At 43.6% G+C, this 27,975-nt stretch overlaps 1 protein-coding gene across 2 annotated transcripts; it reads right to left on the bottom strand.

Annotated features, from left to right (window-relative positions):
- Positions 1 to 27,876, bottom strand: LOC139419144 (mitofusin-1-like). Of its 2 annotated transcripts, none has more exons than XM_071169198.1 (18): positions 27,683 to 27,852; positions 26,783 to 26,919; positions 26,504 to 26,639; positions 22,939 to 23,101; positions 22,415 to 22,539; positions 21,848 to 21,956; positions 19,813 to 19,920; positions 13,416 to 13,569; positions 11,338 to 11,405; positions 9,957 to 10,078; positions 9,556 to 9,682; positions 9,234 to 9,338; positions 8,968 to 9,070; positions 7,767 to 7,993; positions 4,005 to 4,172; positions 3,489 to 3,685; positions 2,981 to 3,115; positions 1 to 2,674 (listed from the first exon to the last, which is right to left on the bottom strand). In XM_071169198.1, exons 2-18 carry the CDS (start codon positions 26,901 to 26,903, stop codon positions 2,605 to 2,607), a joined length of 2,238 nt encoding a protein of 745 aa, XP_071025299.1. In that variant the 5' UTR covers positions 26,904 to 26,919; positions 27,683 to 27,852; the 3' UTR covers positions 1 to 2,604. The 2 variants fall into 2 exon arrangements, with proteins under 2 accessions (XP_071025299.1, XP_071025249.1); XM_071169148.1 differs by having other exon boundaries at positions 50 to 2,674; positions 26,783 to 26,914; positions 27,683 to 27,876.
- Between the last annotated feature and the right edge of the window lie 99 nt (positions 27,877 to 27,975).

Below are 27,975 nucleotides of genomic sequence, written 5' to 3' on the forward strand. Positions count from 1 at the left end.
TTGATAATAAGCATTACATTTAGTGATCACCACAAACACAAAGGAAGCCTTTTGGCTGTTGGATCTATTGGGACAGTCTTAATAGATATGTCTTTATTTATTTGTTTGTGTTTTAAGCCAGTGAAACCCAGGGACTTGGTGCCATGATGACTCTGACAGTGCTATTGTGTGAAATTATAATCACTTGTTATGGAATAATTTTTTTATATAGTCTTTTCACACCAGATTTTTTTTTTTTGTATTTGTACAGTGGCTTGGTGATACTGATGGGTTGCCAGGAGTTGATATTGTAACCAATAAAAAAAGCTTTTAACCAAGGATTTATGTGTTGAAGCCTATTATGAGAAACTGCTACAAATTGGTTAACAAATGACTTTTCCAACAATAGTTGCTTGAATGCTGACCATCTACCATTCAGTAAAAGCTTTTCTTTGAACAATTGTTTGTGGCTTGTGAAAGTATTCACCCCCCCTTGGCATTTTTTTTATTTTGTTGCCTTACAACCTAGAATTAAAATAGATTTTGGGGGGGTTTGTATCATTTGATTTACACAGCATGCCTACAATTTTGAAGATGCAAAATATTTTTTTGTGAAACAAGCCAGAAATAAGACAACTTGAGCGTGCATAACTATTCACCCCCCCCCTTTAAGCAATGTGTTTTTTTCTGGCCACTCTTCTGTAAAGCCCAGCTCTGTGGAGTGTACAGCTTAAAGTTGTCTTATGGACAGATACTCCAATCTCCCCTGTGGAGCTTTGCAGCTCCTTCAGGGTTATCTTTGGTCTCTTGGTTGCCTCTCTGATTAAGGCCCTCCTTGCCTGCTCCTTGAGTTTTGGTGGGCGGCCCTCTCTCGGCAGGTTTGTTGTGGTGCCATAGTCTTTCCATTTTTTAATAATGGATTTAATGGTGCTCCGTGGGCTGTTCAAAGTTTCTGATATTTTTTTTATAACCCAACCCTGATCTGTAGCTTCACAACTTTGTCCCTGACCTGTTTGGAGAGCTCCTTGGTGCCACTTGCTTGGTGGTGTTGCAGACTCTGGGGCATTTCAGAACAGATGTGTGTGTAATATATATTACACACACACACACAGAGAGATCACGTGACACTTCGATTGCACACAGGTGGACTTTAACTAAACATGTGACTTCTGAAGGTAATTGGTTGCAGCAGATCTTAGTTAGGGGATTCATAGCAAGGGGGTGAATACATATGTAAGACCCACTAACTTTTTTGAAACAAGTTATTGTTTCGCATCACCAATTTGGACATGTCCATTACATGAAATCCCCCCAAAATCTATTTAAGTTAGGTTGTAATGCAACAAAATAGGAAAAACACCAAGGGGGATGAATACTTTTACAAGGCACTGTACATCCCCTTTCCACTTCTAAGAAGTGGAGTCCTTCAGTTTCATTTTGAGTCTATTCTACAACGAATGCTATTCTTGAAAAACAAAAAAAAGCATTAGACAATTACATAACATATAATTTTAATCGATTCTGGTAAGAGGTATTTAAATTAATTCAAGAACCTTTTGTAAAAAAGAAAGTGGAGACTAATTTGACCTGTCATGATGGAACAAACAGCAGAGAAACTACAAAATGCTTCTTAAGACTATCTACACGGTGTTGTATTTTCTCAGTCAGACATGACTCAAGTCATTTTTCTTCTGAAGAGAAAAGGCATTTTCTTTTAGTCAAATGGATTGCTGCTGAATTCAAGAAGGTCCCCCACAAAAAACAACAGCTTTTATAACTGCATCTGCCTTTCACTAACTCCTGAAGTAAATTAGTTTGTGAGAGTGTTTAGACATGCAATTTCCATTCAGAGCTGAATTTGTTCTGGTTGACCTTTCGGCACTGGTACCCCATTGTAAAAAATAGACACGTTCTAAAAGTTTGGACACCTACTTATTCAAGGGTTTCTTTATTTTTTACTGTTTTTCTACATTGAATAATAGCGAAGACATCGAAAGTGTTAAACAAATCAATATATTTGAGATTCTTCAAAGTAGCCACCCTTTGCCTTGATGGGGTATTGTGTGTAGATCGATAAGCAAAACAAAAACATTTCAGAATGAGGCTGTCTGAATACTTTCCGAATGTCACACACACACACACGCATACGTATGTATACATACACACTGGGGGAACCAGTACCAAGGGTGAACCAGAACAAATTCAGCACTGAATGAAAATCACATGCCTACATTTGTCTAAACACACACACATTTACTTCATGAGTAAAAAGCACATTCACAGTTAAAAGAGCAGTAGTTTCAATGTACAGGATACAGCACCCAACCGCATCACAGCCCAGGTTATGTCTCCAACTTCAGAACTGTATTCACAGTTTGGGTTTGTAACACAACAGGCAGTTGTGTTAGTTCAACAAACAGGCAGTTTGTTCTCCGCAAAGTCCTTCAATAAATGTGTGTGGAAGACTGGACACTTCCACAAATCTCTTGGAGAAACATCTGTTTTGAGGTGGGGAAATTCCAGGAGGAATACTATCAAGCATGGACATATTTTCTCTGAGGGGGAGGGGAGTCCAGGCATGGCGAGTCAATGCCAAGACAGGCTCCAGTGAAGAGGACCAGTCCATCAATGATGGGGATTCAGATATTGGTCTGTAAAAGTCTCCAACTGCCTCTCCAACTCTGTGGCTTTGTGCCTGAAACCCATGGAAAAAAAGCTGTTACACACAGACCACACCTATTGGTACAATATTGTTGTAGAACCAATTATAACGGAGGTCAAAACATCTACTGTAAATGAATGCCATTCAAAGGTTACAACTCTGACCTTTAACCCTCAATGTAACCAATGGTGAAGAAATTACATTCGAGGCAAAACACTAATCCACCACGGGCATCAAAAATGTTAAATGGAAACCATTGGGGGGTGAATTATTTTAACAGAGCTATGTGGGTGGGGGGGGGGTGGGGTAACACTGGACCCAGGAGCTAGCTCGACTGACCGGAGGATCTTGGAGCGGGACTGGACGATCTCCAGAGTCTGGACCTTGGCGGTCAGTCGGCTGATTTCTCCCTCCAGCTCCCTCTTTGTCAGGTCAACCTGCTGACACAGCCGAGCAAATGTCGTGGCCATCTCCCTGAGCAACGCAAAGATCAAAGCATTTTATCACTTCTTTTATTACCCACTTAACAGAAAATATGGGGTGGGGGGGGCGTAGATTTGTCCAGCAGATTCAGCACCATACAATACATCAGTAGTGAATTGATTCATAAAGGAAGTGTCTTAAGAAACATCTACATACGAGGCTTAACTATGAGTTACTGTACTGGGATTGAGGCCTGCAGATTTGTCTGAAGGAACAAGTTCTACCAAGACAGATGACACAGGAATATTGACTGACAGCTGTTTTCATACCTCATAAGCAGTCTACAATAGAAACAAACCTTGATGTCAGGGGAAACTTCCCCTTTAAGAGAGTATCCTTATTCCCAGAGGTGCAGACTACTTACTGCTGAACCTGGTGGCTGCAGTTGGCACTGGTGAAGCTGACAATCAGCTGCAGCTTCTCTGTGGCGTAGTCCACAAACTGGCGCTTCAGGGCGCACTCCTTGGCCTTGGTGGTCCACGTGAGCTTCTCCCACAGGTAGAGCAGACCGTACATGGAGGCCGACAGGGCTATGAGCCGCCAGCCCACCGTCCGCCACACCTAGGACACACGCGGGAGAGGAGGTGGGTTGTAGTTTGAGCAGTGTACCTCTATGGGTTGACAGGCCTAATCTGGGGGTGTTATAAAATAGTTTCCAAAACATTGAAGGGAAGTTGAAGAGCAGCAGCCACCTACATTCTGGAAAAACAAAGTAGTATTTTTGTGGGGAGAAATAAAGTATTCCGTCATCTGCCTCTTCCAGCTTGATTAAAGCCCTACAGTGTAGCCCTGTATAACTGTAAACAGGTTGCCAGATCGGTGACCTGGAGGGTGGGTGCAGAAAGACCTGGAGGGTGGGTGCAGAAAGACAACTACTCACCACTCCTCCGACGATGACCATGCTCATGGACGTGCGGGAGGCGAGGGAGGCCAGGTTGGTGGCCACGGACATCATCAGGTCCTCCTGGGAGAGCGCGGCGTCCTGGGGCTGGGCAACGGCAACACTGGAGGGTCCGCTGGAGGGTGTGGTGGACAGGGAGCGCGTCATCTGAACAGGACAGGAGAGACAGACACAGGCTTACCGAGTGTGGTGGGATTCCTAATATTACATACTAAACCTGGGATGTTAATGAGACGATGTAGGAAATTAACTACCAGTTCATTTGAATAAAGAACCACTAAATGATAACCTGGGTTCCAAACTGACCCATTGTTTCACTGGTCAGACGGAGCATGTCATTTAAAACTCAGTAACTTTAATAAAAGCCAGAACATGAATGGAACAGAAAGAGAAGGACACATTTAGTTGATATTTTTGAAGTGGTATCGATGGCATGTCTATTCTATATCATTCATTACATGTTAAAACATATCTACTAGGCATCTATTTCAGTCATGTTTAAACATAGACAGTACCAGTCAAAAGTTGGGACACCAACACATTCAAGGGTTTTTCTTCATTTTTACCATTTTCTACATTGTAGAATAATAGTGAAGACAAACTGAAGTAACACATGGAAACATGTAGTTACCAAAAAATGTTTTTGTTACATCAAAATATATTTTATATATTTGAGATGCTTCAAAGTAGCCACCCTTTGCCTTGATGACAGCTTTGCACACTTGGCATTCTCTTAACCAGCTTCATGAGGTAGTCGCCTGGAATGCATTTCAATTAACAGGTGTGCCTTGTTAAAAGTTATATTTGTGGAATTTCTTTCCTTCTTAATGCGTTTGAGCCAATCAGTTGTGTTGTGACAATGTAGGGGTTGTATACAGAAGATGGCCCTATTTGGTAAAAGACCAAGTCCATATTATGGCAAGAACAGCTCAAACAAGCAGAGAAACAACAGTCTATCATTACTTTAAGACATGAAAGTCAGTCAATGTGGAACATTAATAACTTTGCATTTGAATAAAGTGCTTTTAGTCGCAAAAACCTAGCGCTATGATGAAACTGGCTCTCAAGAGGACCGCCACAGGAAAGGAAGAGCCAGAGTTACCTCTGCTGCAGAGGATAAGTTCATTAGAGTTAACTGGACCTCAGAAATTGCAGCCCAAATAAATTCTACAGAGTTCAAGTAACAGACATCTCAACATCAACTGTTCAGAAGAGACTGTGCGAATCAGGCCTTCATGGTCGAATTGCTGCCAAGAAACCACTCCTAAAGGACACCAATAAGAAGAGACTTGCTGGGTCCAAGAAACAAGAGAAATGGACATTAAGACCGGTGGAAATCTGTCCTTTGGTCTGGAGTCCAAATTTGAGATTTTTGGTTCCAACCGTCGTGTCTTTGTGAGACGCAGACTATTAGAAAAGCATTCCAGGTGAAGCTGGTTGAGAGAATGCCAAAAGTGTGCAAAGCTGTCAAGGCAAAAAGGTGTCTATTTGGAAGAATCTCAAATATATTTTGATTTGTTTAACAGTTTTTTGGTTACTATATGATTCCATGTGTTATTTCATAGTTTAATGTCTTCACTATTATTCTCCAATGTAGAAAATAGTACAAATAAAGAAAAACCGTTGAATGGCAGTGTCAGAAGAAAGCCCATAAAATTGGCAGACTCCAGTCACCCAAGTTAGACTTTTCTCTGCAACCGGAACACCAAGTCTAGGACCAAAAGGCTCCTCAACAGCTTCTACCCCCAAGCCATAAGACTGCTGAACAATTAATAAACTCGCTACCAGACTTTTTACATCGACCCCCCCCCCCCCCTCCCTTTTGTACACTGCTGCTACTCGCCGTTTGTTACCTATGCATAGTCCCTTTACCCCCCCCCTACATCTACAGATTACCTCAACTATCCTGTACCCCCCCACACTGACTCGGTACCGGTGCCCCCCCCTGTACATAGCCTCGTTCTTCTTATTGTGTTACTTTTTATTATTACTTTTTATTTTAGCCTACTTGGTAAATATTTTCTTTACTCTACTGGAACTGCATTGTTGGTTAAGGGCTTGTAAGTAAGCATTTCACGGTAAAGTCTACACTTGTTGTATTCGGCGCATGTGACAAATAAAGTTTGATTTGATGAGTAGGTGTCCAAAACTTTGACTGGTACTGTATACATAAAAGTATGTGGACACCCCTTCAAATTAGTGGACTCTGATATTCCAGCCACAACCATTGCCGACAGGTATAAAATTGAGCACACAGCCGTGAAATCTCCATAGACAAACATTGGCAGTAGAATGGCCTTATTGAAGAGCTCAGTGACTTTCAACGTGGCCCGTCATAGGATGCCACCTTTCCAACAAGTTAGTCCATCAAATTTCTGCTCTACTAGAGCTTCCCCAGTCAACTGTAAGTAGTGTTATTGTGAAGTGGAAAAGTTTAGGCGTAACAATGGCTCAGCTGTGAAGTGGTAGGCCACACGAGCTCACAGAACGAGACAGACGAGTGCAGAAGCACATCGTGTGTCAAAAATCGTCTGTCCTTTGTTGCAACATTCCCTACAGAGTTCCAAACTGCCTCTGGAAGCAACGTCAGCACAATTGGTCACCGGGAGCTTTATGAAATGGGTTTCCATGGCTGAGCAGCCGCACACAAGTGCATTGCCAAGCGTCGACTGGAGTGGTATAAAGCTGGCTGCCATTGGACTCTGGAGCAATAGACCGGTTATCTGGAGTGAAAATCACACTTCACCATCTGGCAGTCCAGCGAACAAATCTGGTTTAGGCGGATACCAGGAGAACGCTGCCTGCCCCAATGAATAGCGCCAACATGTAAAGTTTGGTGGAGGAGGAATAATGGTCTGGGGCTTTTTTTCATGGTTCGGGCTAAGGCCCCTTAGCTCCAGTGAAGGAAAATCGTAATGCTACAGCATACAATGACTTTCCAGACAATTCTGTGCTTCCAACTGAGTGGCCTGCACAGAGCCCTGACCTCAACCCCTGTCAAACAGTTTTGGAATTAATTGAAATGCCTACTGCGAGCCAGGGCTAATCGCCCAACATCAGGGCCCGACCTCACTAATGCTCTTGTGGCTGAATGGAAGCAAGTCCCTGCAGAAATATTCCAACATCTAGCGAAAAGCCTTCCCAGAAGAGTGGAGGCTGTTATAGGGGGGGACCAACTCTATATTAATGCCCATGATTTTGGAATGAGATGTTTGACAAGCAGGTGTCCACATACACTTCATGACCAAAACTATCTATACAACACCAAGAACATATCACCAATCCTCACCAACGACTGTTCCTCAGCCTTGGGTTTTGTGATGCTTGATTAGACATGGAAACAGAGGTGGACACAGATGAAGACACAGATGAAAGAGACAGTGAGAGAGGTGGACGCGGGGATTGAACCCTCCACTCTGGGAGTTACCATTCAACCCACTCATGTGTTTTAACTGTGGTTACCTGAAGATGCTGGTCAACCAGTATCACAACTCAACCATCGAGTACAGTCATAACATGCCATACCTTTTATACAACATAATACATTACAGATGACATCTATCCCCATCGTTTCTCACCCTCATGCCTTACTGGAGTACGGTGAAGTTGCCCCCTACACGCTGATCTTGGGTCAGTTTTGCATTCCCCCCTCCACTCACCAATGGTTATGGTTAAGATTGGTAGAGGAAGCTGATTCTAGCTCTGCACCAAGGGGAAACTTCAACCCTGGAGCCACCTTACCGGGAAGTTCTTGTCGACCAGCATAAGGGCCCGATTGGCGTTGGTGGGTCCCAGGAAGCGGTTGACCAGCGCCGTCCAACCCATCGAGAACTGGAACTCTATGTTTTCCTGGAAGTCCGAGCAGAGCGTGGCACAGTTCAGGTCGTAGCTCAGGTCAAATTTGTGACAGGGCACCAGCATCTGTATCTGGTTCTGAACAGCAGGGGGCAGCAGAGGCTGCAGACTCTCTGGTGGTGGGAAAACAAGGAAGGAAACAATGACACCAATCTAGAGCAGGGGTATTCAACTAACCCTACGAGTTGAGAGCCTGCTGGTTCTGTTCTACCTGATCATTCATTGCACCCATCTGGTGTCCCAGGTCTAAATTAGTCCCTAATTAAACAAGTACAATGGGGAGGGGGGGGGGAGACAGTGGAACTGTCTTCAAGGTCCAGAGTAAAGTTTGAAGGGTCTAGATGACATCAGACCCAAACACTTTGAATGCTTCCTGATTTCCTTGAAGTCAGAGATTTGACAGAACTGGATCAGTGGAAGCTGTGTTATAGAACCTGAATTGGCACCCTATTCAACTGTTACAAAAAGGGCCCTCCTTTCCACAATAGTGTCTAAATACACAATGATCCAAGAGGGATAGATGGGTGAGAAGACAGCAATATGAAACAATCCTGTTGCATGCGCTAGGCATACTTTCCCCTCATTCAATTGGTTTACTCCCTTCAGCAATAGTCCCAGTCCTGAACATTATAGAGGTCAATAACATTGACGTCAGTCTGCTTTATGACTGGTGGCCGTGTCACTCACACAGACCTCATGACAAACACTTGGGGGGGGGGGTTGTGAGCCGGTGTCATGACCAAACCTGATCCCAGATCATATAGTGCAAACAGATCTAAGACCAGACTAGTCATGAACAGGGCTAGCCTAAATATAGTATTTATTATGGGGTTGTGTTACATGGTGCACCATCTACCTACCAATCATGTCTCTCTGGGGAGGACTGCTCCCTACCTACCGATCATGTCTCTCTGGGGAGGACTGCTCCCTACCTACCGATCATGTCTCTCTGGGGAGGACTGCTCCCTACCTACCGATCATGTCTCTCTGGGGAGGACTGCTCCCTACCTACCGATCATGTCTCTCTGGGGAGGACTGCTCCCTACCTACCGATCATGTCTCTCTGGGAGGACTGCTCCCTACCTACCGATCATGTCTCTCTGGGAGGACTGCACAGAGGCGTTGACGGCGTTGGAGCAGCGGAAGGCCAGGTTCTTACCCATGCCCTCCTCGATGTGGCTCAGCAGCTCCTGTAAGGGAGGGTCAGGTGGTCATGGAGTGGTTGCAGAAACAGTGCGTAGAAGAGAGGTCACTACTGAGATGTTAAGAGTCCTGATGGTACTAACCTAAATGCGCTACATCAGTGACAACGCTTCCATTTCATGTCATTGGTGTAATGGTACTCAAACTCACTGATTTGTAGCGCTTGAGGATGTCGGGCAAGGGGTGGAAGTCCGAGCGGAACTCCTCAATGAGCACGTTGAGACGACAGATCTCTTCGCCCATGGCGCTGGACACCTTGAGAAAACAGTTGTCAGTACCTGGCTAAAACAAACATTTTTAACCATCAGGGGTAAGTAACCCTTGGAATGGATTGAGGATTAGTGCTGTATTAAATCCATAAAATGCCATTGGCAGCATGACCAGGAAAGGCCATTCTCTGCAGTGTTATGAGGCTTTAAGGGATTTCAAAACATATTGTAAACAGTTATGTTATTCGATGGCCACGGTTTACCTTGCTCTCCACCTCCACTGTGACAGCCTTGATCTTCTTCTTGATGTCTTCTATGAGCAGCTGGAGCTGGTTCGTCACAAACTCCAGACGGTCTATCTGGTACTCACGGTCCTCCAATGAGGCCACTCTACAGGACGCACAGGAAGTGGTAAGGTGAGACACGTAGTATATCAGTGCTTCCACAGGAAGTGCAAAGGTTTGTGTTCCAATATCCATATTAATGCACTGGGCCTGCCCTGTTGGAACCCACCACACATTCTAAAACATCTTAGTCATTGGACAACAATGCTAAATCATAAATGTTACCGTTTCCATACAAAACATTTGGGAATGACTGACTAAACAGAACATCCAGGAAGAAGAGGGATGGGCTGTGAGCGGATGGATCAGAGAACACTCACCTCTTCTCTGCTGCCTTGATGTTGATGGCGTCCATGATGGCTTTGACCGTTTCAGTGATCTGCTTGGCCCTGATAGTGTGCTGCTCAAACTTTGTTTTCACTGCTGACTGCGAGATACACTCCTGGGAGGCCATATAACACACGTTACTGTGACAGGGGGCTGCGACACGACCTCCTGGGCTTTTCAACCTACTGAGTCGAGCCCAACCAAGCTGTGCTGGCCTGATTGCGCCATAAGCATCCACCATAGTTTGAAAAGGACCATGTGAAGCCAGAACAGTTTGGTTCGGGTCAGCACGTGTGAAAAGGGTATAGGCAGGACAAAAAAGGACAAGATATACACCTGCTGCCGCAATTTATGTAGGATTTTGTGGAACAAATCAAGTGGGGGAAAAAAAATAAAAGATTCCGGCAGCAGCTCTGCATCTCAAGTCTCACAGCCCCTTGGTTCTTAGGCTCACAGTAACGTGTTAGTGTAGACAGAGCAAAATCATAGAAGTACAGCAATTCTAAGAAAGGGAGATCAGGAAATACTAAACATAAAACAACTCTGACCAGACAAAATGCAGGCAACAGAACGCAACAAATGACAGTGAACAGAATGAAAATTAAACTGAAAGAAATTGATGATCCTCGCCAAAGCAAATCTAGACTTCAGCAATGAAGACGCAGATTGATGGTAATATGCACATTGATTGGCCTAAGCAGGGAGTCAGCGGGGCGGGCTTGGTTTGGAGACGTGTGATTGGTGGAGAGACGAGTAGTCCGGTAATGAGATGGAAAGACTAGAGTTGTTTCTCACAGCACAGGATCATAGAGATACAGTGATTAGAATGGTTCAACACTACTATCTGCAGTGGCACGGAATATAATCTAGTTAACCTCCTATCATTACACAGCTTTCCCTTCAGGTGTCCGACCCTATAGAGGTAAATGGTATGGGGCAGCGTAACTAAGCTAAGCTTTAGACAAGGAATTCTCTCTATTCCTAATCTTTTCTCTACCATAACAAGCACACACACTGACACAGTTCTGTCTCTCGTCCAACACGGCTCCAACACGATGTTGAGTCCCACTGGAAAAGCCAGGCCAGAGAATTCAGAGAGACAGAGCCTGGTATGCCTCACTCTGCATGTTCTGAATGTCCTAGGCTGCACCCTGAGGAGCAGCCACTGTTTAACTTGACTACACATTGTTTTAACGGTCATCTTGATTGCTTGGAATACGTTTCATTGTACTTCTGTCATTTCATTTTACATTCATACTGTGGGGCTCTCTTATTAAAATGAGTTGTATTTAAATCATTAAAACCAATCGGAGGCTTGAGAACGAGTGGTGTTAAACATTGTCACACCCCACACACACACACACAAACACTTGCCTCAAATATCCTCTCGAAACTCTGGAACTCCTTGAGCCTCTCCTGGAAACCTTCGGCTAAAGCTCCACCTGGGAAATGTCATATTGTCATCCAAAGATCACCACATCTCTCCAAAACTGAGTCTAGTACCATTTTGCCTATAAACTACTACAAAAATAAATAATAAAAAAAAAAAAATAATAAAAAAAAAAAAAAGAGGGGACATTTCACTTTTGTATCAGTTAGCAGTGAATTAAAAAGCCTGGGGAAAGAGCTCTGCAGAGCACCGCTTTGGTCCACTCGCTTTTGAATGGTGGTCAAACACCTGAAAGTTCCAAAGTGAAATTTCCCTTTAACCTAGAAAGTAGAGGTCGACCGATTAATCGGAATGGCCGATTAATTAGGGCCGATTTCAAGTTTCCATAACAAATCGGAAATCGGTATTTTTGGGCGCCGATTTGCCGTTGTTTTTTTTATTTTTATCCCTTTATTTAATCTTTATTTAACTAAGCAAGTCCGTTAAGAACACATTCTTATTTTCAATGACGGCCTAGGAACGGTTGGTTAACTGCCTTGTTCAGGGGCAGAACAGATTCACATTGTCAGCTCGGGGGATCCAATCTTGCAACCTTACAGTTAACTAGTCCAACGTAATAACGACCTGCCTCTCTTGTTGCACTCCACAAGGAGACTGCCTGTTACGCGAATGCAGTAAGCCAAGGTAAGTTGCTAGCTAGCATTAAACTTATCTTATGAAAAACAAGCAATCATAATCACTAGTTTACTCCACATGGTTGATGATATTACTAGATATTATCTAGCGTGTCCTGCGTTGCATATAATCTGACTGAGCATACAAGCATCTAAGTATCTGACTGAGCGGTGGTAGGCAGAAGCAGGCGCGTAAACATTAATTCAAACAGCACTTTCTTTGCGTTTTGCCAGCAGCTCTTCGTTGTGCGTCAAGCATCGCCGTTTATGACTTCAAGCCTATCAACTCCCGAGATGAGGCTGGTGTAAACGAAGTGAAATGGCTAGCTAATTAGCGCGCGCTAATAGCGTTTCAAACGTAACTCGCTCTGAGCCTTCTAGTAGTTGTTCCCCTTGCTCTGCATGGGTAACGCTGCTTCGATGGTGGCTGTTGTCGTTGTGTTGCTGGTTCGAGCCCAGGGAGGAGCGAGGCGAGGGACGGAAGCTATACTGTTACACTGGCAATACTAAAGTGCCTATAACAACATCCAATAGTCAAAGGTTAATGAAATACAAATGGTATAGAGGGAAATAGTGATATAATTCCTATAATAACTACAACCTAAAACATCTTACCTGGGAATATTGAAGACTCATGTTAAAAGGAACCACCAGCTTTCACATGTTCTGAGCAAGGAACTGAAACGTTAGCTTTCTTACATAGCACGTTTACTTTCTTCTCCAACACTTTGTTTTTGCATTATTTAAACCAAATTGAACATGTTTCATTATTTACTTGAGGCTAAATTGATTTTATTGATGTATTATATTAAGTTAAAATAAGTGTTCATTAAGAATTGTTGTAATTATCATTATTACAAATTAACTTTTTATTTTATAAAGTCTGATTAATCGGTATCGGCAATTTTGGTCCTCCAATAATCGGTATCGGCGTTAAACTCATAATCTGTCGACCTCTACTAGAAAGGATCAGAAATTACATCACAGACGGAGAAGATGGATGCCAGGCTAAAAACAGAGCTCAAGACAGACACCACCCAAACAAAAAGGTCATGTTGGAACATGTGAGCCAATGGACTGCATAAGTGCCTTGATCCCATGTAGCTGGTGTTGACAAAAGCCGATAGTGAAGTCTCAGTTTGTTTTATAGCTTGGCTGGGGAAGTGTTGTTTGGAGCAGACACTGTGGATCTAATTTGGAGAAGCCTATCAGGGACATAGTGTAGACAGGACAAAACCCATGGCCTGAGTGAGCCTGCTTGCTCACCCCACACACCCAATCCATCCACACAGTACAAACCCAAAACCTGGTTTGACCAGGACACCACGGTTCACACACACGCTTGCCTACATCCCCCCCCCCCTTTCACCACCACCGGCCGGGCTTACCAGACTCTGGCATACCCTGGGCGCGCTGCATGCGAGAGTTGAGCACCTCCTTGGCTGACACAAAGAAGATGTGGTTGGGCGCCTGCTCCCGGTCCACCACCTTCAGCTCCTCCACCAGGAAGTTGACGCAGCGGTCTGTGTGCTGCTTTCGAACCTGTAAGAGGGGAACAGTACGGCATCGTTACAATAAGTGGATTGAGGACGTGGTCCCCACAGTGACTGTACGTACATACCCCAACCAGAAGCCATGGATAACAGGCAACATTCGCACTGAGCTAAAGGGTAGAGCTGCCGCTTTCAAGGTGCAGGACTCTAACCCGGAAGCTTACAAGAAATCCCGCTATGCCCTGCGACGAACCATCAAACAGGCAAAGCGTCAATACATGGCAAACATTGAATCATACTACACTGGCTCCGACGCTCGTCGGATGTGGCAGTGCTTACAAACTATTACAGACTACAAGGGAACGCACAGCCGCGAGCTGCCCAGTGAGACGAGCCTACCAGACGAGCTAAATCACTTCTATGCTCGCTTCAAGGCAAGCAACACTGAGGCATGCATGAGAGCATCAGCTGTTCCGGACGACTGTGTGATCACGCTCTCCGTAGCCGACGTGAGTAAGACCTTTAAACAGGTCAACATACACAAGGCTGCGGGGCCAGACGGATTACCAGGACGTCTGCTCCTGGCATGTGTTGACCAACTGGCAGGTGTCTTCACTGACATTTTCAACATGTCCCTGATTGAGTCTAATACCAACATGCTTCAATCAGACCACCATAGTCCCTGTGCCCAAGAACACAAAGGCAACCTGCCTAAATGACTGCAGACCCATAGCACTCACGCCCGTAGCCATGAGGTGCTTTGGAAGGCTGGTAATGGCTCACATCAACACCATTATCCCAGAAACCCTAGACCCTCTCCAATTTGCATACCGCCCAAACCGATCCACAGATGATGCAATCTCTATTGCACTCCACACTGCCCTTTCCTACCTGGACAAAAGGAACACCTATATGAGAAAGCTGTTCATTGACTACAGCTCAGCATTCAACACCATAGTACCCTCAAACATCATCACCAAGCTAAGGATCCTGGGATTAAACACCTCCCACTGTAACTGGATCCTGGACTTCCTTATAGGCCACCCCCATGTGGTGTGGGTAGGTAGTAACACATCTGCAACGCTGATCCTCAACACTGGAGCTCCCCAGGGGTGCGTGCTCAGTCCCCTCCTGTACTCCCTGTTCACCCACAACTGCATGGCCAGGCACGACTCCAACACCATCATTAAGTTTGCTGACGACACAACAGTAGTAGGCCTGATCACCGACAACAACGAGACAGCCTATAGGGAGGAGGTCAGAGACCTGGCCGAGTGGTGCCAGAATAACAACCTATCCCTCAACGTAACCAAGACTAAGGAAATGATTGTGGATTACAGGAAAAGGAGCATCAAGCACGCCCCCCTTCTCATCGACGGGGCTGTAGTGGAGCAGGTTGAGAGCTTCAAGTTGTCCACATCAACAACAAACTAGATTGGTCCTGGTCCAAACACACTAACACAGTCGTGAAGAGGGCACGACAAAGCCTATTCCCACTCAGGAAACTAAAAAGATTTGGCATGGGTCCTGAGATCCTCAAAATGTTCTACAGCTGCAACATCGAGAGCGTCCTGACCGGTTGCATCACTTTGCATCGGCCTCTGACCGCAAGGCACTTCAGAGGGTAGTGCGTACGGCCCAGTTCATCAATGGGGCAAAGCTGCCTGCCATCCAGGACCTCTATACCAGGCGGTGTTAGAGGAAGGCCCTAAAAATTGTCAGCCACCCCAGTCAGACTGTTCTTTCTACTACCGCATGGCAAGTGGTAACGGAGTGCCAAGTCTAGGACAAAAAGGCTTCTCAACAGTTTTTACCCCCAAGCCATAAGACTCCTGAACAGGTAATCAAATGGCTACCCAGACTATTTGCATTGTGTGCCCCCCCCAACCCCTCTTTTTACGCTGCTGCTACTCTCTGTTTCTTATATGCATAGTCACTTTAACTCTACATTTATGTACGTACTACCTAAATTGGCCCGACCAACCAGTGCTCCCGCACATTGGCTAACTGGGCTATCTACATACTACCTCAATAAGCCTGACTAACAGGTATCTGTATAAAGCCTTGCTACTCTTTTTTCAAATGTCTTTTTGCTGTTTTATTTCTTTACTTACCTACACACACACACTTTTTTTCTTCGCACCATTGGTTAGAGCCTGTAAGTAAGCATTTCACTGTAAGGTTTATACCTGCTGTATTCGGCGCACGTGACAAACTTTGATTTGAACATCACCACAATGTTAAGAGCCCATAGCAATAACAGAAACTCCAGAGGCTAGAGCTGTGTATGATTCTGGGTAACAAGTCATTGTAATGCAAATGTCCACATTGTCATAATTGTCATTCTTGTTGAAAAAAATAAAAAAAAATAATAATTGTTTGAGCGTGTAATCCATCTTTGAAAATGAACTATGACATACCGAAAGAATACAGAGCTTTGGTGACAACCCAGTCTCAAACTAATGGTTTTGACAGCCTGGAACTATTGGACATAAATCTTCTCCCGACCATTCTGTTCTGGTTCTAAAATTATTACCCTAAATGTAAAAATTGAAAATGCTACTGGGTAAATTTGTTAAACTATATTTACTTGAAATTAAGTTAAATTTCCCCCCCCCCCCCCCCCCCCCCCAATCTTAAAATTAATGCATAATAAAAAGGTGCCTTTAGAACCTATTCACACCCCTCAACGTTATTCACATTTTGTTGAGTTCCACCCCAAATTGAAAATGGGGAGGCAGGTAGCCTAGTGGTTAGAGCGTTGGGCCAGTAACCAAAAGGCTTGCCTAGTTAAATAAAAGGTTAAATAAAAATAAAATAAAATCCCAAACATGCATCCTGTTTGCAATAAGGCACAAAAGTAAAACTGCAAGAAAAAAAAAGAAAAAAACATGATGTCCTGAATATAAATTGCTATGTTGGGGCAAATCCAACACATCACTATTTACAAGCATGGTGGCGGCTGCATCATGTTATGGCAAGGACTAGGGAGTTTATGATGACAAGAAAACCGGAATAGAACTAGGCACAGGCAAAATCCTAGAAAACCTGGTTCAGTCTGCTTTCCAGACAGACACTGGGAGATAAATGCCATAGTATTCTTTTTCATTCCATTTATGAACATTTGATCCCACAAAAATAAGCGATATGAATTTTAAACCAACAGTTGGCAAAGTACTTATGAACGTTCCGGAAGTTTGGCGTTCTGAAACAATGGACTTTGACATCACTCTGACCTAAATCAATCAACTGCAGCATATTACTACAGCAGAGGCTATAGAAAGAAACAAAAACAGGAAAGGGATTCATATTTGTGAAATTGATACCCAATTGCCTAATACCAGAATTAAGACTGAACTGCCTATTCATTCATATAAGTATCAGATTCTAGAAATAAAAATACATATATTTTGAACATCCAACAGGCTTATACGATCAATCACTTCACATTTGCAAAATTGATCATGCAATGCACGCAGTCATGAGATAAAAATAATCCCAGTAGAAAAATGGATCATAAACTAATTTAGGTTTACTGGAACATGACAGCCAGCCAAAAGGTAGGTTAATTTATTGAAGTACTTTACTCATTTATTGAAATGACCGTAACATTTGTTGTCAATACTGCGACCACAATACAGTAGCCTAGTAGATTCTAAGTGACTCCATCAATCAGGAGAATGTCCACCAGCTTTGATTAGTTACTGTAAATTGACATACAATACAGACACACAAAATGTGGACACCCCTTAAAATTAGTGGAGTCAGCCATTTCAGCCACACAGCCATGCAATCTCCATAGACAAACATTGGCAGTAGAATGGCGTTACTGAAGAGCTCAGTGAATTTCAACATGCCACCTTCCCAACAAGTCAGTTTGTCAAATTTCTGCCCTGTTAGAGCTTCCCCGGTCAACTGTAAGGGCTGTTATTGTGAAGTGGAAATGTCTAGGCGCAAGAACAGCTCAGCCGCAAAGTGGTTGGCCACACAAGCTCACAGAACGGGATGGCCGAGTGCTGAAGCACATAAAAATCGTCTGTCCTTTGTTGCAACTCACTACCGAGTTCCAAACTGCCTCTGGAAGCAATGTCCGCACAATAACTTTGTCAGGAGCGTCATGAAATGGGTTTCCATGGACGAGCAGCATCACAAGCCTAAGATCACCATGCGCAATGTCAAGCGTCGGCTGGAGTGGTGTAAAGCTCACTGCGGTTGGACTCTGGAGACAGTGGAAACACGTTCTCTGGATTGATTAATCGAGCTTCACAATCTGGCAGTCTGACGGACTAATCTGGGTCCGGCGGAATCCAGAAGAACGCTGCCACAATGCATAGAGCAAACTGTAAAGTTTGGTGGAGGATTATTGGTCTGGGGCTGTTTTTCATGGTTCGGGCTAGGCCCCTTAGTTCCAGTGAAGGGAAATCTGAATGCTACAGCATACAATGATTTTAGATGATTCTGTGCTTCCAACTTTGTGGTAACAGTTTCAGCATGATAACACCCCCGTGCACAAAGCGAGGTTCATACAGAAATGGTGTCGAGATCGATGTGGAAGAACATGATTGGCCTACACAGAGCCCTGACCTCAACCCCATCGAATGAATTGGAATGCCGACTGCGAGCCAGGCCTAATCTCCCACACTAGTAAGTGCTTTGTTAACTTTATTAGTAGTCTGTTTTGAGAGGAAATTGAACCCACCCCTCAACAAACCAAGCCTCGACAATGGATGTAAAATCATTATTATTTTTTAAATTACAGACGGTCTCCCTTCTTTCAAAAAAAAAAAAAACACGAGCCTGTGGTCTGACCAAATCTCTCAGAACTATTTTTTTTTTTGATATACCTTTAACCAGTTAGGCTTCAAGATGTGTCACTCAACCCGAGACTGCTCCTGTTTATCAGAGAGGCTCTCCACAGTGCCAAAGCTAAATCTTTGTCCTCTAACCTCATCCTCCTAAAAATGTATCCGCTGCCCTTGACACCGTGAACCATCCAATCCTCCTCTCCACCCTCTCAGGGCTGGCCTTCTCTGCACACAGGCCGCTCCACATACTCTCACGACCGGTGTCCCCCAGGGCTCGTTTCTAAGCAATCTTCTCTTTATACACCAAGTCACTCAGCTCGGTCATATCCTCAGTCTCTATCATTGCTATGCGAATGACTACTTCTCTCGCTCTCTCCCCCCCCCTCCTCTCTGACACCCAGGTGTCAAAACACATCTCTGCGTGTCTGGCAGAAAACTCAACTTGGATGGCAGCCCAACACCTCAAACTCAACAAGACATAGCTGCTCTTTCTTCCGGGGAAGGCCTGCCTGTGGTGTCACCCTCCCAGTGAGCAAAGAACCTTGGCGTGACACTGGACAACACCCTGTCGTTCTCTGCAAACATCAAAGCAGTGGCTCGCTCCTGCAGGTTCATGTTCGACAACAACAACCATAGAGTAGAACCCTACCCCAAAACAGAAAGCGGTGCAGGTCCTAATCCAGGCACCTTTCCTCTCCAGTCTGGACTACTGCAACTCGCTGATGGCTGGGCTCCCCACTTGTGCCATCAAACCCCAGCAACTTATCCAGAACACCTGGTGTTCAACCATCAAGTTCTCCCATGTTACCCCGGTCCACCACACACACACTCCACTAGCTTCCAGTCGAAGCATGCATTCACGACAATACCATGGTACCTGCCTAAGGAGCAACAACAGAAACTTCCCCACCCTACCATAAGGCTCAAACCCTACATCCCAACCCAAGCACATCGTTCTTACACCTCAGGTCTCCCACACAACCCACTCCAAACTCTTCTCTGTCCTGGCACCCCAACGGTGGAATCAACTTCCCCTGAAGCTAGGACAGCAGTGTCCCTTCCCATCTTCCAGAATTAGATGACAAGTGGTTGTGAATAGGCTATTGGGGGGGGAGTTGTTTTTGGGTCTCCCAAGTGGCGCAGCGCTCGAAGGCACTGCATCTCAGTGCTAGAGACGTCATTACAGACCTTGGATCGATTCCAGGATGTATCATAACCGGCTGTGATTGGGAGTCCCATAGGGCGGCTCACAATTGGCCCCAGCGTCGTTTGGGTTAGGCCGGCATTGTAAATAACTGACTTGCCTAGTTAATAATTCCCTGTTAAAATGTTTCATACCTTTTATGACCCTTTATTTTGTTAACGGTTAATGTCCATAATTGTCAGTCACACACTTTGATTGTCAACTGGAAGAATAAAAGGTCATTTCCACTTTGACTAATTATTAATTTCCATTAATGCCCAGTTATTGTTGGTAAGTCACTCACATCCTCCATGTACTCCGGCTCATTGGCTGAGGCGTCCCAGCGGTTGTTGAGAATGAAGATGTTGGGTTTGGAGAGCTTCTCGTTCACCTTGTGGAAGAAATGCTTCTCCTGGAAAACAAGAAAAATGCAAGGTCAGGAATTGTTAGTGCACTAAGTCTTACAACCAAAGTGTAGTGTTCACCTTTATTATACATCTAATTACATTTTTGTGTAAGGAGAACTCAATTCCTTTTTTATTTTATTGATTTAAATGTTACAGGAGAGTTGGAAGAGAGAGCATAGTATATGTATATACATGGTATAGATATTGGAAGGACACCGACACGAAGGGCACAGGCAGCTGGCTGACACGAGGCTGGAAACCTCATTGCCAGGGGCACATGCTTGGAGTCAAACGTTACAGTCTACACCAGACTTCCCCATGTGTCTAACCTTTACAAACAATTCAGAGATAAGGTGTCCCAATGCAGTTCTGTGTAAATAGAGCGTGTGCGTGCGCGCGCAAGTGCCCCACATACATAAACACGCCCTTACTATAGAGAAAGTGCAATACAAACTTTCACTCAGTCTATTTGTAAAAAAGGTCACGAAGATACTGTAGGTTATGAAATAGCTAATAAGCTAGGAAAAGGTCTCCAGTCACTGAAACTGTTATTGTCTGTTATTCAACAAACAGTGGAGTTTACTCCCTAAACTAAAGCAGAACAAATGATTCTTCACTTCATCTGCGTAACAAGTGTGTGTGTGTGTCCAGGTGCATCGCATTATCACAGTCTAATAACGCTAATCTTATGTACTTTAGAGCAAATTTACAATATACTGGGTTCTGGGATTGAAAATCAGAGGCTGGGTATCCTAGGGTGCATAGTCAAAACGATAAGTGAGAGGGGTAAACGGGACCTGTCCCTTGAAGAGATTTGGCACAGATAACGAGAGAGCCCAGTGATTGACTACATGCCTCTGACATAACATGAATGCGTCGGCAGACATAAACAGAGCTGGGCCCAAGTGCTGGAGCAAAATGGAGCCAACCGTATCCTAGCACTGATGACTAACAAGCTTTGGAAAGAAAACACTTCCTTTACTGTCACTTGACATACCAATTCTCACAGTTGAAGTTACAACCTTTTAACCAGCCGAATACACAAGCTGTTAATTTGCAAAGACACCCTTAAAAAACACATACATCAAATAGGTTGACAATTCCTTCTGTACTAAAATATAAAACGCAACAGGTTAAGTGTTGGTCCCATGTTTCATGAGCTGAAATAAAAGTTCACAGAAATGTTCCATACGCACAAAAAGCATATTTCTCTCAAATGTTGTGCACAAATCTGTTCACATCCCTGTTAGTGCGCATTTCTCCTTTGCCAAGATAATCCATCCACCTGGGCTTCAGAGTGGTGCAGCAGTCTAAGGCACGGCATCTCAGTGCAAGAGGCGTCACTACAGTCACTGGTTCGATTCCAAGCTGTATCACATCCGGCCATGATTGGGGGAGTCCCATAATGCGGTGCACAATTGGCCCAGCGTTGTCGGGTTTGGGCGGTGTAGGCAGTTGTATATAAGAATTTGTTCTTAACTGACTTGCCTAGTTAAATAAATAAAAACAGCTGTGGCATATCAAGAAGCTGATTAAACGGCATGATAATTACACCAGTGTACCTTAACTGACTTGCCTAGTTAAATAAAAAGGTTCAATTAAAAATATATACATTTTAAACTTGCTTTTATTTTTGTTCAGTGTAGCTGCGTCAAGTAAGCTTAACATTTCTGCTTTATAGAACACATAAACCTCTTGATAGAACATGACTAAATCAAATCCTTTCGTATTTCTCATCTCCAAAAAGACCAGGAAGTTTGTGGTGGAAAAAGAACTACAAGGAATCCATTAGAAAAATCCATGAGCACACCGCTATCTGCACTCCTGGAAGCTCTGCTACAAGACAAGTTTGTCAATCTTTCAGGTGGATGCATTGACTGGTCAGCTCTGTCTAGATCCTGTTGGGATTGGTCAGATTGTGAGCTCCGTTACCGTGTTCATGAGGGTTGATTCAGAGTTGGCCACCAGCACAAAGACGTCAGCGTCCAGGCAGAACTTGTCGATCCAGCTGTCCAGCTGTGTGGTGACATCTGTCCCAGGGCTAAAGAAGATGGAAGATGTGTTAGAGCAGGTCAAGGCCACTGCTTCTCAGAGTAATACAGCCTAATCAACCTCCATTTACTGATGGCCAATCCTTACCATGGGGCTTGGGACACTGGTGGTTGATGGCTATTCTAGTTATCCTACTTAGCAATAGTATAGATCATATTGTATGGACTCCAAGCAAGCTACACAGAGGTAAAATTGCAATCCTCATAAACAGGGAGGCACTCAGAAAAGCAAAAAAATAGAGTAATGTGGGTTCACTTGTTCAGCCTTCGGTGTTTAGTTGATAGGTGACCTGTGTATATAACGATCATCAGTGTCTGATCAAATAACAAAAACAGACAACCGTGTATATCTTGCTATTCGTAAAGCTCTGGAGCACTGTACACGTTGTTAAGACCAACAGTGTAATTGGAAAGGTGTGGTAGCGTTGTCAGGGTAACGTTACTGTACCTGTCTACAAGGACCAGGTCGTCTCGGAGCAGGGCACACTTGGTCTTGGGCCAGAAGACTCGGACCAGGCAGCCTGCATCCAGACTCTGGTCCATGTGCAGCGCGTGACCCAGCTGGTTCACAGTCTGGAGAGAAAAAGGGAGTCATAGTATAATTTCAATTTCAAGTCACTCAAACTCTGCCCGCCTGACAACTTGTATGTAATGTTCAAAGTTGAGGCTGCGTCTTAGGTCAAAGTTGAGGCTGCGTCTTAGGTCAAAGTTGAGGCTGCGTCTTAGGTCAAAGTTGAGGACGGCATAATAATCTTATCTAGACTAAAGTTGATTAATAATGAATTGCTTAGAGGGTCAGAAAAAAAAAGTGACTGAGGGAACTATGTATGAGTGGTAAGAGTTAATCTCTAAGTAACACAATCAGGTAGCACGTTTCCAACTCCACCTAGGGTGTAAAGCCCACTGTATGAGTGGTAAGAGAAGTTTAGGCTAATCTTCCAACCAGTATATCCACATAACCAGAGAACTTACCTTGATGCTCTTCTCCTCCTCTGAGCCCTCCGTCTTGAGGTAAGCATTGTTCGAGTCCGTGCCCTCCACACTCAGGAAGCAGTTGGTGGTGTGACCCATGCCACTGGGCAGCACCCGGTCCCTCAGCATGGCATTCACCACTGTACTCTTCCCATTACTCGTCCTAAGCAAAGAACACAACTTAAGTTCACATACACCTTAGCCAAATACATTTAAACTCAGTTTCACAATTCCTGACATTTAATCCTAGTAAAATTTCCCGTTTTTAGGTCAGTCAGAATCAACACTTTATTTTAAGAATGTAAAATGTCAGAATAATAGAAGAAATAATTTATTTCAGCTTTTATTTATTTCATCACATTCCCAGTGGGTCAGAAGTTTACATACACTCAAATAGTATTTGGTAGCATTGCCTTTAAATTGCTTAACTTGGGTCAAACATTTTGGGTAGCCTTCCACAAGCTTCCCACAATAAGTTGGGAGAATTTTGGCCCATTCCTCCTGACAGAGCTGGTATGACTGAGTCAGGTTTGTAGGCCTCCTTGCTCGCACAAGCTTTTTCAGTTCTGCCCACAACTGTTCTATAGGATTGAGGTCAGGGCATTGTGATGGCCACTCCAATACCTTGACTTTGTTGTCCTTAAGCCATTTTGCCACAACTTTGGAAGTATGCTTGGGGTCATTACAACCGAGCTTTAACTTCCTGACTCATGTCTTGAGATGTTGCTTCAATATATCCACATAATGTTCCTCCCTCATGATGCCATCTATTATGTGAAGTGCACCAGTCCCCCGAAGCAAAGCACCCCCACAACATGTTGCCACCCCGATGCCTCATGGTTGGGATGGTGTTCTTCGGCTTGCAAGCCTCCCCCTTTTTCCTCCAAACATAATGGTAATTTATGGCCAAACAGTTCTATTTTTGTTTCATCAGACCAGAGGACATTTCTCCAAAAAGTACAATCTTTGTCCCCATGTGCAGTTGCAAATAGTAGTCTGGCTTTTATATGGCGGTTTTGGAGCAGTGGCTTCTTCCTTGCTGAGCGGCATTTCAGGTTCTGACGATATAGGGCTCGTTTTACTGTGGATATAGATATTTTTGTACCCGTTTCCTCCAGCATCTTCACAAGGTCCTTTGCTGTTGTTCTGGTATTGTTTCGCACTTTTCGCACCAAAGTGCGTTCATCTCTAGGAGACAGAACGAGTCTCCTTCCTGAGCGGTATGACGGCTGCGTGGTCCCATGGTGTTTATACTTGTGTACTATTGCTTGTACATATATGAACGTGGTACCTTCAGGAGTTTGGAAATTGCTCCCAAGGATGAACCAGACTTGTGGAGGTACACAAAATTTCTGAGGTCTTGGCTTATTGCTTTTCCCATGAAGTCAAGCAAAGAGGCAGAGTTTGAAGGTAGGCCTTGAAATACATCCACAGGTACACCTCCAATTGACTCAAATTATGTCAATTAGCCTATCAGAAGCTTCTAAAGCCATTTCATTTTCTGGAATTTTCCTAGCTGTTTAAAGTCACAGTCAAGTTAGTGTATGTATGTAAACTTCTGACCCACTGGAATTATAAGTGAAATAATCTCTGTAAACAATTGTTGGAGAAATGACTTGTGTCTAGAGGTCGACCGATTATGATTTTTCAATGCCGATACCGATTATTAGAGGACCAAAAAAGCAGACACTGATTAATCGGCCAATTTTTTTTTTTATTCATTTGTAATAATGACAATAACAATACTGAATGAACACTTATTTTAACTTAATATAATACATCAATGAAATCAATTTAGCCTCAAGTAAATAATGAAACATGTTCAATTTGGTTTAAATAATGCAAAAACAAAGTGTTGGAGAAGAAAGTAAGTGCGCAATATGTGCCATGTAAGAAAGCTAACGTTTAAGTTCCTTGCTCAGAACATGAGAACATATGAAAGCTGGTGGTTCCTTTTAACATGAGTCTTCAATATTTCCAGGTAAGAAGTTTTAGGTTGTAGTTATTATAGGAATTATAGGACTATTTCCCTCTATACCATTTGTATTTCATTAACCTTTGACAATTGGATGTTCTTATAGGCACTTTAGTATTGCCAGTGTAACAGTATAGCTTCCGTCAATCTCCTCGCTCCTCCTTGAGCTTGAACCAGGAACACAACGACAAGAGCCACCCTCGAAGCAGCGTTAACCATGCAGAGCAAGGGGAACAACCACGCCAAGTCTCAGAGCGAGTGACGTTTGAAACGCTATTAGCGCACACCCCACTAACTAGCTAGCCATTTCACATCGGTTACACAGCCTCATCTTGGGAGTTGATAGGCTTGAAGTCATAAACAGCGCAATGCTTGACGCACAACGAAGAGCTGCTGGCCAAACGCACGAAAGTGCTGTTTGAATGAATGCTTACAAGCCTGCTGCTGCCTACCACCGCTCAGTCAGGTACTTGTATGCTCAGTCAGATTATATGAAATGCAGGACACGCTAGATAAACTAGTAATATCATCAACCATGTGTAGTTAACTAGTGATTATGATTGAATGTTTTTCATAAGTTTAATGCTAGCTAGCAACTTACCTTGTCTTACTGCATTCGCGTAACAGGCAGGCTCCTTGTGGAGTGCAACGAGAGGCAGGTGGTTATAGCGTTGGACTAGTTAACTGTAAGGTTGCAAGATTGGATCCCCCGAGCTGACCAGGTGAAAATCTGTCCTTCTGCCCCTGAACAAGGCAGTTAACCCACCGTTCCTATGCCGTCATTGAAAATAAGAATGTGTTCTTAACTGACTTGCCTAGTTAAATAAAGTGTAAAAAAATAAATCTGCCAAATCGGTGTCCAAAAACACTGATTTCCGATTGTTATGAAAACTTGAAATCGGCCCTAATTACATCGGCCATTCCGATTAATCGGTCGACCTCTACTTGTGTCAGGCACAAAGTAGATGTCCTAACCGATTTGCCAAAACTAGATTTTTTACAAGAAATGTGTGAAGTTGTTGAAAAACGAGTTTTAATGACTCCAACCTAAGTGTATGTAAACTTCCGACTTCAACTGTACATACAATCTCATGAGGAAATAACTACAGGAATTTCAAACTGTTATGGTTTACTGGCTTATGAGTAGGCAATTTATCATTATGAATCTTGTCCAATAGCTAGTTAGCACATACAGAATGTTAAAATACCACAGGTCAAGACTATTCATAAAGAGGACCGGTTTCATAAGATAAAAGCCTGATGGAGCAGAGCAGTTTCAACGAAAGTGTGCTTCAATGAACCGGCAGTAAAACAGAAAGTGAAAGCAGAACGGCACCTTTTCTTCATCCTCAAGCTGAAAGCTTGGGACAACAAGTGTCTACTACAGTACAATACAGTGATTGTTCATGTTACTCCATTGCATACCAATGTTAACTGATCAATAAAGGCCAAACTCAATGTCACGATCCATTGATCTTTGCTCAAATGTGGTTGCACACTTCAGTTCTATCCTGGAAGCTTTGTAAAATAAAATAAAAACACATGCAAAAGAGTGGAGAAATCAAAATGCAGCAGACTATACGCATTTACCTGCCAAAGAAGGCCACCTTCATGTGTCTGCGCGCCAGCACATCTTTTATAGTTTGCAGTTTGCCGGCATACGCCCGAATCTGCTCCTGTTGCTCCCGACTTGCAATATTCTCTAAGGCGTCATTCCGACAAGTTTCTGACAAATCCACAACAACGGAAAAAAATAATAAGAGAACAGTGTACTCACAACATAAAAATCAAACCCTTTCTGCATTCGACTAGTTACTTTGACATTCAAAATGTGGTCGAAGCAGCTGATTTACTATACAGCACACTCACCTTCTACAAACACAGAACCTTCCTTCACATACTCCAGCAGTTGATCAAACACGTCACTTATCTTTTTCTTGGCCACTACAAAGCGTTTGAGTGGAGAGAAGTCGTCCTGAGGCGAATCCATGCTTCAGCTTTCTGATCTCAGAGAGAAAGAGAGAGAAAGTATGCACATTACAAAAAAAAGGTGCACTACCTCATACACTGCAAGTTGTCCTTCTCCCCAAATACTGACAAGTCTGTTCCTTGACATATGGACTAGCCGTGATGCCCAAGCATGTGCCTGGACCATGCTATATACTTAGCATTATTATTATCATCATCATCACCACTTTCCCCATGAACACAGCTGGTCAGCTAACAGACATTCACACCACAACTTAAAAATAATAATTCCACATCAGCCTTAATGAGTCAAAGCCAAATACCAGCCGTTACTATTGTAAGACTTATGTATGACACAACTAGCTACATGTCTGGGTTGGTTAACAGGGTCTGGTCAGCAAATGAAAACACTTTGGTTGGCTACAAAACATTCCAGCAGTCGACAAAACATTAGCAACTAGCTAAAGGTTGAGTAACCTTACACTGACTGACAAGCGACAGATATTGAATGACATGTCAACGAACATCTTGGTTGAAAGAATGTGGCTGGGTAGCTAATGTTGGCTATGTGCACCCAACTAGCTAGCTAACAAGTCATTAGCAGAAACCAACTACCTACCAAACATTGGAATTTCTTTACATTACAAACAATGTTATTTGTTATATCACATTGCTAACTAACAAATTGGTGTTATTTCGCATTATTTAAATTCAGCTGTTTTGTAACGCGTGTCATTGTCTTATGTCAGCTAACTAGCTAACGTTAGCTATCTTCATGGTAGTCAATTGAATTTCCCTTACCACAACTTCAAGCGAGATGGCCAAAGCTACCTTTTCATTCCACAGACAGGAGTAACCCTTATTGCCGATAATAAATAGTAAATATTTAGTAAGGTTATTGATACAGGTCGCTAGCTAACAATTCATTTATTACTCAGTCCCAACAGCTCCAAACGATCAGGGCAAAGGGGAGGGACTATATGTCAACGAGTTGACATGTGACCACGAGTCATCCAATCAATGGCCAAAGAATGCAACCAACTCCTTGGTGTCCCCCTCTTCAACTTTGGCAAGGGCACAAGAATTGTTTTGAC

Source organism: Oncorhynchus clarkii, chromosome 1 (genome assembly GCF_045791955.1).
Source record: "Oncorhynchus clarkii lewisi isolate Uvic-CL-2024 chromosome 1, UVic_Ocla_1.0, whole genome shotgun sequence".
NCBI classification, from domain to species: domain Eukaryota; kingdom Metazoa; phylum Chordata; class Actinopteri; order Salmoniformes; family Salmonidae; genus Oncorhynchus; species Oncorhynchus clarkii.